Here is an 11,957-nt window from a genome sequence, read left to right on the forward strand (position 1 = left end):
AGTGGGCAACTGAAAAAAAGTTGTATCTGTAGAAAAGGGAAAGCACCTTGATGCATCAAATACATAGGCCCTTAACCCACTTCTTCGTATCAGTCAGCCCCATCTATAAGCTGCCAAAACACCTGCACAAACAGTCTGTCCCTTAGTCTGAAGAGTGTATGTAAAATTCTGCTTGAAGCACAAAGAGCAGCAAAATACATAAATTTAATTTGGGGCTGGTCTGTGCCCTTGCTGTAAGTTACTCTAGAGGTGACAAACAGATGAATAGGATTAGAATAGAATAGCAAAGTTCAGCTGGAAGGGACCTACAATGGTCATCTAGCCCAACTGCCTGGCCCCTCCAGGGCTGACCAAAAGTTAAAGCACATTGTCAAGGGCATTGTCCAAATGCCTCTTAAACGCTGACAGGCATGGGGCATGGACCACCTCTCCAGGAAGCCTGTCCCAGGGTTTGAGCACCCTCTTGGTAAAGAAATGCTTCCTCACATCCAGTCTGAACCTCCCCATGCGCAGCTTTGAGCCATTCCCAGGCACCCTGTCCCTGGATCCCAGGGAGAAGAGCTCAGCACCTCCCTCTCCACATCCCCTCCTTGGGAAGCTGCAGAGAGCAACGAGGTTGCCCCTCAGCCTCCCTCTCTCCAAACTAGACAAGCCCAGAGTCCTCAGCTGCTCCTCGCAAGAAATGCCTTCCAGCCCTTCACCAGCTTTGCCCTCCTCTGGCGGCATCCAAGTACCTGAACACCCTTCTTAGATTTTAAACACTAAACATCTAACAGCTCACTGTTCCCAAAGGCTAAATCTGTTCCTCCCCCTTTGCCTCTATCGTGCTCCTTTTTTTTTTTTTTCTCTCCATGTGCTTTGCTGAGCCTGCTCTACTCATAAACCCAGCAGAGAACTACCAAGTTCTTCCTAGGTTTAGAAGTTGCATTGTCCCCACTGAACAAGAAGCTTACACAAAAACAGATACATGACCATGCTGTCTGCAGCAGGAGAATCATCTGATCTCAGCAACCGGAGCTTATTGGTAAGTTCAGCTGCAATACGTAAAGACACCTTCAAACTTGTTCTCAGCAAGACTAGCAGGAAAAGCTGGTAACATTCAACTATAAAAGAGATCAAAGAGCAAACTGCATTCTCTCTGCTGCAAATGCTATTAATATTCAGCAGACATTAAATCATTCAAGCATCACAGAGAGCAATTTACTCACAGTAGAAAGAAAACATCCTCCTGAGATGCATTTCACCATAGAACCTCATTTATCATTGCTTATCAGCTTAAGAACTAAAAGATTCTGTACTGTTATCTAACAGAAAGAAAGGGTTTATACCAGAAATCTAGGTTCTGGGCAAAACTTTTGGCGCTCCTTCCCCTCTGACTTCTACTCTACAGAAATGAATAAGCAGCACTATCTAATATCATCAGAAATGAAAATAGTTTGTTAAAAGTAGCTCAGACAATTACAGGAATGAAAGTAAAGAACAGAATCAAGAGCAACCCAATCCAGTTGGTCAGGAGTAATCTCTTAAGCATTCACAGATGCCCAACCAAACCAGCATGAACAAAGTAGCCACCAGTCAGCAAACTTACATATTTCTTCAGATTTCTTCAAGTGATCAACAGAAATACTGTGAGAATTTTTAGAAATGACCCTGAGATTCCTAAATTTGGAAACAACATAAAAATCTTTTATCCCACATAAAAGAATAGCTGTACCATGTTTTAGTGGTTTCACCGTGTTTTTTAGCCTGTTTTAGTTTTTAGCCAACCACCTGCAGAGTAAACATTTTTAATGTTCAGATGAATTTGCTTCTTGCCTCGTCACCAGGCACCACTGAGAAGTCTAGCTCCATCTTCTTTATACCCTTCCCATGCAAGCAAGAACTTTTCATATTTATATGAGATTTATCATTACAGCATCTGGTTCTACTAGCTGAGAAAAAAGAAAAACTACTGTTTCTCACAAAAGAGAAAGCAGATTGCCTGTATGATTGAACAGGTTATTGTATGTGCTGACCAAAGTGGCTTTGGTGGATGCAGTCAGCAGATCTTCAGGCATCCAGCTAAAGCCAGGAAGGTAAACTGGGCCCGCACTGTCATCCAGCATTCCACTAAAAGTGTAGATATGGCAACACTGACAACCACGTTGCGCCACTGTGCAAGTCAATCCTGCAGGTTAAGATTTATCAAGAGAAATTCAAACAAGACACAGGATATCATACCCAAGAAATACAGCTTCTTTTTCTGAGCATGAACCCACATATTTAGATGTTATCCTTGCATCTTTTTTACTAATCCGTGTTTCCTCAGCACAAGAATAAATTCCCACAATAATGTGTCAAATTTGTCATTTGGGTTATGTCCAAAACCCCACTCTCAAAGTTAGAGCTGACTGTGATTGCATTGGGTTAGGTGGATAGAAATGATTCTAATTTCAGCAATATGGGAGGGGGGTGGTGGGGTAGAGAGGTGGTATATAAAAAAAATTTCTTACTACACACACACTGTCTCCAAAAATTAAGTTTTTTTTTTCCTGGAGAGTGATAGTAACACTTCCAGGGAGACTGCATTAAAGATACCTAAATTATTCTGACATGCCATTAATTATACTTACTTCTACACAATTTGACACAAAATAACTAATTTTTATAATGCAGTTTGTCATGAAGACTGCTTAGCAGGACACAAAAGAAGTAATATTACTCGGGAAAATTCAGCAGTTGTCTGCCTTTCAGCACTGGTTGTTACAACAGAACAGGTGCCATTATTGTATAATAGTATATTTTTGTAGAGGTGGGGGATTAAAGAAGAAACAAAACTCCACAGGAAAAAAGCATCATGCTGTTCCTTATCAAAGCTACAAAACCCCAAAGCAAGTGAGGAAAACAAGTTCTGTTTTGTTGAAGGTATAACACTGACATTTGAATCCAAGAAGAGAAAAGTCCAGAATTTCATGTAAGAGAGTTATCAAGTAAATTTTCAAGTGAAAAAATCAATTTTATGTTTAACACCATTCAGATATCGTATGATAGGAGAGAACAATGCCTTCTCAAAACCAGAATATGAGTTATGTCTGACCCTTATTGGTAATATTACTTAAGTATACTGCTGTGCTATTCATTCAGTAATTTACAAATGTTGATAAAAGCCCCATAAAATCTTTTTTTTAGGTTTGTTTTATAGCTAGAAACACAAAGGCAGAACATTTAACAACCTCAGTTCTAGAAACATGAACAGTCCCTAAAAATCAGGCCTCAAAAAATCAGGCCGTCAGGGGTTTTTGTCCCTAGACCACAAAGGTGCAAGTTTCAAATCTAAGTGCTGAGGCCTGAGCAACAAGCCTTGAGCCAAAGCTGGCCTCTAGATGAACCCACCAGCCAAACGTTATATATATTTACAAATACATATATATATCTCATCATTAGCAAAATGCACATGATCGTTATTGAACTATGTATGATCCTTAGCAAAAGATGTAGCTTAGATAAAGTATAATCAGTAGTGAAGAGACAGCACAACTTTCCTTGCTTAGAGGCAGGTGGCTGAGGCTGTGGATCCAGTTGTTTGGTCCTGTTTGGAACCGGGTGGTCAAAATGCAGTAGATAAAGGAAACTCCCTCAGGTCCTCCCTGAGCCCTGGCCAGGCTTTGGTGGGATCTGAGAGGCGAGTGAAACCAGATGTTTCCACATTTGCGATTAGGTGACCTTGTTTATTCCATAGCACAAAAGCTGGACCCTCTTGCAGCAACTTTGGAAACCTCAGCTACGAGGGGACACCCTGCACAGCACTTACCCATTGCCGGGAGAGGCTCTCCAAAACCTTGCCGTAAGAGGTGCTCCCCAGCACCTGCGCATCTGGAGGATGGTGATGTATTAGGACAACTGGAATATCAATCTTTCTTAATCACCATAGCTAACCTGGAGTAGTAATGATTAGGTGCATCGCCTTACTTATCTGGTCTACTGCTTGAATCAGGGTATCATAGGCTAATTGTATGGTATGTGCATATTGCTTTATTTTCTGTATTTATTTGAAACAAACAGTAAATCAAGCTTATTTTCTGTATTGGTGTCTGTGTGCTATCCATTGACCCTGTCAATTGGCAAAACACAAATTCAGGGAAAAAGCCCCAAGTTCCATTTCTTCATTCTTAAATCAGAATGGAAGACCCTTTCTTGCCTATTTTTGTCAGCCGTATCTAGACAACATTCTTTAGATGGAAGTCTGACTAAACTCTTACAACTCACTACCTGTTCCAATCCATATGCTGTGTCCTTAGAAGTACTGACAAAACCAGTTCATATGGTCACGAAAAGGGAGGGTGCTGACAGAGATGATCAAGAAAAAAAATATAAACAAACAGGAGAGAAGGAGTGGGTTCAGACGCAGTACCACTTAAGAAAAACAACACAGCATATCAAGGAGTGCCATAAGCTGCTTTAGCACGTGACAGTCAGCATCTTCCATGCAAGCAAAAGGCTAACTGAAAGCAGCATGGATCTAAGATAGAATAGAAAATATGACACTTCACAATTAAGTAACAGCCAAAAGCTTCAGTCATTAGTTGTGCAGTTTATTTAGACAGACAAAAGCTTGTTCGGTTTTATAACTGTGTACAGAAATGAAAACATCTGAAATATATTACGTTTTTTCCCTCCCGTATATTTAACTTTGTACTATTCTCTCGGAAAAATTATTTTTTTTTTTTTTTAGGATTCACGTTTCAGCAGTACATATGCTCCCATTACTGCCAGAAGAGCGTACTGCAAAAGAAAATAAAGACTGATTATAATTTCCCTTTACAGCAGCTCTCAAATTACAAATTGTTCAAAGTATGCTCTCTCCAACATTACACCTTCTAGATGAGTACACAATTAGAGTTGTGTTCCTATACAATTACAGGAATATTTTAACTTGATCATATTAATCATAAATAGGCATCACAAACTGTATACTTATGAAATTCCTATAAATTAAATGTTTTCCAATTATTACAAATGCTAAGTTCTACTGGATAACAGACCAGCTAAAATAAGCAAGAAAACACAAATCACTTTATGTTAGCTAACAAACCACAGAAACAAATTTATTAACATGTATTTTCATTTGCAAGACGCTTACTATCTTTACTTGCTATTTTATAGTTTTAAAGTCAAGCATTTAAAATGTCTGTATACATACCTTAAATTTTGGATAGTCATTCATTATTATAGTTACCATACCAACATAAGGCAAAAATCTAAAATTGACAAAACAGATTAATGTAAAGTTAACCCTCAAATATTACATGGAAATGTTTCAATGTTACTCAATCTTAAATATTTTAACGTAAACCATTCATTTATGCCTGTCACTAAAGTATATCTGAATGGGATTATTCTTTTCTTCCTCAGATAAAAATCTAAGCAACTTACTTGAGAAAATCTTAACAGATTTCATTTCAAGTGGGGAAGGGGACAAAGTCAAAAGTCAAACCCTGCATAAAGTTCCTGTGAAATGTGGAAATAATTTTCTAGTAATTTCTAGTTACTTCTGTATTTACTGGTGAATGATATGTTAAATGTGCCATTTTTTAAGAAAAATAATTCCACTCTCCACATTACAGCTGACTACAGAAAGCAACTTTTCCAGGTGACGTTCTTTTAATTACCACTCTATTTAAGAAATTTAAAAAATACCACACCAGACCTAGCCTGTACCAACAGCAAACTGATTTAAGTTATACATTTTCTGTTTAATTACAAAGAACACAGATATTCTGCATCACTTACCCTCTTGCTCTTCCAACAACATCTTTCTTCTCTAACCAATTCTGTCCTTCTTTGTACAAGCCTCTATCATCAACTTCATTGTTATCACCTTTAGTCAGAAATTTGATGTTCCCATTTTCTCTAGAAGGCAATGAGGTGATAAACTAAATACCACTTAATTTAAAAACTTCAATTAACATCTACAAAGCACAATGAAGATGAAAAGTGCTACAAGATTAGATAACAATGTTTGCTTCCAGTCCTGCTTATCCTGCTTAATTAACAGACACCATTAAATCATTAACGTTACAGATTTTACTGACAGAGTCAATAGATTTTAACAATGAGTGTTTTTTAAAACACTCCTAGATTGTAATTTGATGCAAGCAATTACACAATGGACAAGAAAGGGACATTGTCCATCCAAAGCAGGCACTAAACATCCTCAACAAAAGCAGTATGTGCTTATCTGGGGAAAAAACCCCCACCACTCTACCCTCTGCATTTTCAACAGAATAGAAATTTAACTCTGAAATACTGAATACTGCTCTACTTATCCTCTTTTTGTTTCGTCACATGCCCCCGAATTGTGGAATAAGACCCTGTGAAGTCACCACACATTAGAAAATGAATTTAACTGAATTTAAATCACGAATTTCAGATGAGGTAGATTACCCTAAAAAAAAATAATCTTCCCTTAGGACAGAAAGCAGTATAATACTACATGCTTTAGGCAATTTTCCTCTAAGTTCTATATACTTCTTTAACTTTTAGTAATGATATTTACACCCAAATCAAGCTTTGTCCTTCTTTTTATAGAAATAAATATTGAAGACCCTCTAAAGTAGCTGCAAATCTGCATCAAATTCAGTATTTTGTCACTAACACTGCAATACAGTTTTAGCTTACCCATTAATTGTTAAACAACATAGTGAGTTCCAGGCAAAACTTCCCTTATGTTTGGTTTTTATTATTGTGGCAAATAAAAAAACCACACATAACCAGTCTTTAAATAATATAATGCGGACAAAACTTTATGTGGGGTTTTTAGGGGACTGCATGGAGAAACCCAGGTGAGAGAAACACTGCTGTAGACAGCAGTCTCCCCACCACAGAAGAATGCTTGCAGAGCTTGGGGAGCTAGGCTGCTCCCTTGGAGCCAGAGCTGATGTCCTGACCTTTTCCGATCATTGAGGAGGCTCAGTCCTTTTGGTAGGAACAGAGCTTTAAAACCCTGAACATGCCCAAATCATAACCTTTCCCTACTGTTTCAAACGAACAAGATGTCTTACACTGTGTTTTGAACATCCATTAGAAAACCTGCTGTGTTCTGCTCCCTTTCAAGCATTAGGCATTATGTGCAGCTGATGAATGCAAGAGGTTCAACACTCCCATTTAAATAAAGTCATTAAGTTTACAGCCTTCAGAATGATTTTGCTCAAGAAGCTGCTAATTGGAAGTAATGATACCAAGAAACAAGGAGTTGTTATGAAGACAAATTAGGTATTAGAGGGGAAAAAAAAAAAAAAAAAAAGAGGTAATTCTTAGATATGCATATTTGTTTCAAAAAAACCACTGAAGAACAGGTATTACTGAAAAAAAAAACCCCTTCAGTTCACGGCCAGGACTTCTGAGGAGAAAGTATGTCAATGCTTGCCACCTCCAGGTTAGCTTTTCACTGTTGCCTCTCTTGTTTGAGAAGGAACTGTTTATCATATCAGTCATATGCAATAACAGTAAACCCAAGTAATCTACCTGTTGCTTTTCAGCATGAATTTTTGTTGGTATTGTGACTACTAGACACAAAAAGAGTAAGAATCTCTTCTCTCATTGCGAGTCAAATCTTGTTTCTGGAAAAATTCAATTAACAAAGATCACATACTTGTCAGACTTCATCTACAGCTCTGATTCTGAATCTTCACCTTCTTTCAGAGATCTGCTTGTAGAAGTAGTTATTTCTCATAACCAAAATCCCAATTCTGGAACAGTCAGTACAGAAGTGGACTCTACTCCCATACATACTGCTAGTACTTTGCAAAAATAACATGTACAGTTTGCATTATTGGACTCCTCTTTGGCATAGGTCTACCTACTTCGAACCTGAGCTACTTCTGTGAGACCCTGACTCCTGTCCCTCACTGAACTGGGGACAAAAGTGGATCACATCCTAGAGATGATTTTATCTCACAGCATATCCTCACTAGCCTTTTTCATAAAATACTACCAAATTAAAATGTAATTGAAATACATGGTGAAGGAAACTATATTTAGAAACAAGGAAAACACCAAGCTGCATTACTTTTCGTGTACTTTGATTACTCTGTGAACTATTGGAATGTCTCTGCCTTCAACTTTAAAAACAACTATTTCACCAGCTCTGATTGGGTCATCATGGAAATTTGTTAAGAACAACAGGTCTCCCCTGTGAAATGCTGGTTCCATGCTGCCACTACAAACAGAAAGAAAAGAGTGTTTATTAACATTATGGTAAATGAAAGAAGAGCCATGAAAACAAAGAACATTTCATTCTTGCAGATAAACTCACAGTTTTAACGGAAATCTGTAGCTTCACGAATTCAGTAACACTACACAGGCGTTTAACACAACGCAAACCTCAGTAAGGCCCAGGCTGAACCAACCTGTAGAAGACCTCCTTACTGCCTCAGTGAAAGAAAGAGATAAGCTGCATAGGAAAGTAACAGTATTGTAGCTATGAAGAAGGAACAAAATGAGCCACTCTGGTTAACTATCTATTAGTGAAAAGCCAAAAAATGTTTTCCAGTACAACACAAAGTATGTGGAAAGTTTAATCAACATGAGCAAGAGTTATGCTTACATCAGTGATTACCATTAATGATGAGAAAATTCATGCCTTCTTTCAAAGCCAGACATAGTATCTTTACTATTAGTATCATAACTAATAACATGAACAGGCAATTCCTATTAAAATACTGTTATTTACTGCATTCTTTGCTGACACACGTTCAATTTCTGTAAGGCTGAATCTTCCATGAACATGCGTTTAACTCCATGTCAAGCTCACAAAAGTTTTACTGTAATATAATTTTAAAATAAATATACACATGGTAAAAAAACCCAAATAAATTAACAAATAGACCATAAAGTGTTCAATGGCTTCAAGAAGTGCAACACATTTATGCATTTTCTTCAGAAGACAACAGAAGCTTCATAGGATTACATGTATTTCTATTAAAACAGTATTAATTTTTTGGAATCCTAACACCTATCCAGGGATTACTATCCCTAGGTAGCAATATATATATATGTAGCCTTGACTAGTTTATCTACCAAATAAGTGAACGAGCCTAGGTTTTCAAAGGTTTCACATGCCTACCACTTCTGCAAACTTCAATGACAACTAGACTGCAATTACAAAAGCAGCCTTTGCTAAGTGTCCAAAAACAGAGTTAGAAGAAAAATAACTGTTTGAGTACTTCTTTAAGTAGGTGAGATTTCAAACTCTAAATCTATCCAAGAGGGAAGGGCAAGAGACAAAGAACAAACAATATTCAGACTTTGACAAAAAGGCCTTTACGTTGACTTACCTGAGCACCACAACAATAGGGCTTTCGCTTCCAGTAATGACGATCAGACCTTTCCATATCATAAGGGCAGAAGACACTATCATAGCAAAATTTAAGACTTGGTAATACAGCTATATGGAACAAGAAAAAAGAGTTTTTTAAAAGTTACTGTGTTGTATTTAGAAGCACAATATAGAATTTCAACCCATAAGCACCAGTGAATCACAATACAGGCACGTGGACTTTTATGCTAAAATCACATTCCAAAAGAAGCCTCATGGAACAGATTGCAGTATTGGCAATCCAACTGTACTGCAGCATAAAGATTTAAACCATTGTGCACCTCAATCTTGGCTTATTCTGCCTGTGCAATATTCCCATTCCCATTTGTTAGTGCTAGGAGCTGGTGAACTCACTAGCAAAGACTTATAAAATACAGGAAGCTAAAAGGCAAATGATCAAATCTATTTTGATCATACATCCCTGACTCCTACCCAAGCTCTTAAGTATTCAAAACACACGTAAGAAATACTGTAAAATCAGTAATTGCTGCCTTTGTAGTGTGAAGAGTTATTTTTGTTAAAAAGAAAAGGTGTGGGAGCAGAAGAGAGATGACAAGGGATCATTCCCTGCTATTGTCAGACAGAAATTTCTTACGTCATCAACTCAATAAAAGATTTTCCACCTGTCCCAAATTCTACCGCTTTGACAGGCATTACAGCAGTGGTTACACTTTCTCCACACTACTTCCCTTTTTTTTTTTTTTCCTTTTTGGTAACACATGAAGATACCAGCAGGAAACGACCCTGTCTGTCCCCACTTACCATGCGGCTTGCTGATGTAAAATATGGAACCAGAAATTCCCAGACCATTGTCCTAGTTTGAAAACACACATGCTGGGATTTTCACATATGTGACCCCCTTAACTTAGCATTGGTCAAGCTTCAAAATCTGCTCTGAAATTGCTGGTTTTTAAAATGATTGAGAGATACTAAAGAAAAACAAACCACGTAGCTTTCACAGCCTAAAAGTCAGAAGGTGGATTTGTCACATTGATCCTTCCAGGGAGGTACCTGCTTAATCACACGGTAAAGATAAAACAAAGCCACCCATCTGGAACTCCGGCAGTTCAAACACACCCATGCGCTTCCACATGCCGTCTCTCCAAAATGAAGCCGAGTACTGACAGGAACGTGAAAATGCAATTTCTCAGCTGCAAGCCCAAGGCCTGGAAGCCCCCCCCCGGCCAGCCGCAGCCCCCCGGCCCCGGTGGCTGCCGCCAAACACCGGGACCCCGCCGCGGGGCGCAGGGCAGGTCCAGACGGGAGCCCGGCCGCGGCCCGGCCCCACGGGCCTCCCGTCGGCACTAGCGGAACGGCCGCGGACAGCCACCCCGCCGGGCCGCACGGCCCCGGCCCGCCCCAGCCTGCGCCGACCCCGACCCCTGGCACCGCCGAGCGGCCTCCACGGCCCGGCCCGGCCCTCGCCCCGGGCCCGGCGCAGCCCGGCCGGTACCTGCCGCTTGTTCATGCGCCGGAGGTCCCCGAAGAGGTCCATGGCGGGGCCCCGGCGGGGCCGCTCCCGGCCGGCGGCGGGACGCTAGCGGCGCCCTCCCGGGCCCTCCTCCGCAGGGGCGCGCTGACAGGCGCTGGCAGCCCGGAGCCCGGCGGGGCCGCTGGCCGCAGTTACGGGCGGCGCGGGCCAAGGCGGCGCGGGCGCGCGCTCGGCCCCCCGGAAGTCGTAGTCTCCCTCCGCCCCCGCCCCGACCGCGGCCGCGGCCGCCACCGGAACTACGCTTCCCGACACGCACCGCGGCGGCGGCCCCTGGCGCCGAGGCCCCCCGTCCCCGGCCTCCGGCCTCCGGCCCCGGGGTGCCTGGCGGTTCGCGGCCCGAGGGACCTCTCGGCGGACGGTGAGGCCTGGCGGGGGTGAGGCGGCGGAAGGAGCCGAACGCCTCTGTGGCGCAGCCGGGCGGCGGCAACGGCCCGCGGCGGCGGTAGTCTCCCGCACCTGCCGGCTGCCGGGGCGCTCCGCGCGGCTGCGCTGCGTGTGCACAGTCCATTGGCGGGCAGGCGGCGCGCGCTGAGGCGGTGGCCGAAGGGAGCGGACGGGGCGGTGCGGAGCGCCCGGCCGCGTAGGAGGCCCCGGGAACAGGGGACAGTGGCCCGCCTCGCTGGCCGCGGGAGGCGTCGCAGTCGTCAAAACTGTGTGACTCCACACTGAACTGGATTGTCAACGAATCCATGTAAAAGTATTTGCAGATTAAAAAGATGGGGATCGCGGAGAGGAGGCGTTGTTAAACTGCATGATCTCCCAAAGGCAGTTCCTTGCCACAGACAGACCGATGTCTGTGGGAGTTAACCGCTTCCCATGCAGAAGGGCTGACCAGGCAATTCTGGAAGGCTCTTCCAGTTCTGCATTTCAGTGATGGCCTAAGCCTGAAGCAGCAACCCACCACATCAGTGCGGGTCATTGCACAGAGCTTCGTGATTCCCTGGGAATTACGTAAACCAAACTAAGTGAGGTTTTCACCAAGTTCAGAATTAGCTCATGAAGACTGGGAATGACAGTGGAAGAAGAATGCAAGGAAGTGCTGCCAAGGTAAATGGAAGCAAATAGTTTGTCTGAAGGAGCATTGGAAAGTTGTTTACTCAGTTTGCCAGT

General features: G+C 41.9%; 1 protein-coding gene across 6 annotated transcripts; it reads right to left on the bottom strand.

Annotated features, from left to right (window-relative positions):
• Positions 1-4,550: 4,550 nt before the first annotated feature.
• SEC11C (SEC11 homolog C, signal peptidase complex subunit) lies at positions 4,551-11,666 on the bottom strand. Of its 6 annotated transcripts, none has more exons than XM_037372407.1 (6): positions 11,104-11,553; positions 9,315-9,424; positions 8,048-8,197; positions 5,770-5,889; positions 5,180-5,237; positions 4,551-4,761 (listed from the first exon to the last, which is right to left on the bottom strand). In XM_037372407.1, exons 1-6 carry the CDS (start codon positions 11,536-11,538, stop codon positions 4,708-4,710), a joined length of 927 nt encoding a protein of 308 aa, XP_037228304.1. In that variant the 5' UTR covers positions 11,539-11,553; the 3' UTR covers positions 4,551-4,707. The 6 variants fall into 6 exon arrangements, with proteins under 6 accessions (XP_037228304.1, XP_037228308.1, XP_037228309.1 ...); XM_037372411.1 differs by lacking the exon at positions 11,104-11,553 and adding an exon at positions 10,809-11,027; XM_037372412.1 differs by lacking the exon at positions 11,104-11,553 and adding an exon at positions 10,301-10,366.
• Positions 11,667-11,957: the final 291 nt, after the last annotated feature.

This window comes from Falco rusticolus, chromosome W, assembly GCF_015220075.1.
Source record: "Falco rusticolus isolate bFalRus1 chromosome W, bFalRus1.pri, whole genome shotgun sequence".
Lineage (NCBI taxonomy): Eukaryota > Metazoa > Chordata > Aves > Falconiformes > Falconidae > Falco > Falco rusticolus.

Bases quoted from the DNA above. Each gene is read 5' to 3' on its own strand.
- SEC11C (XM_037372407.1), bottom strand. From the start codon at position 11,538: ATGGATTCGTTGACAATCCAGTTCAGTGTGGAGTCACACAGTTTTGAC. The intron at 8,198-9,314 runs GTAAGTCAACGT...TTCTGTTTGTAG, and splicing joins CCTATTGTTGTGGTGCTCAG to TGGCAGCATGGAACCAGCAT. The intron at 4,762-5,179 runs GTATGTATACAG...TTTCTTTTGCAG, and splicing joins ATGACTATCCAAAATTTAAG to TACGCTCTTCTGGCAGTAAT.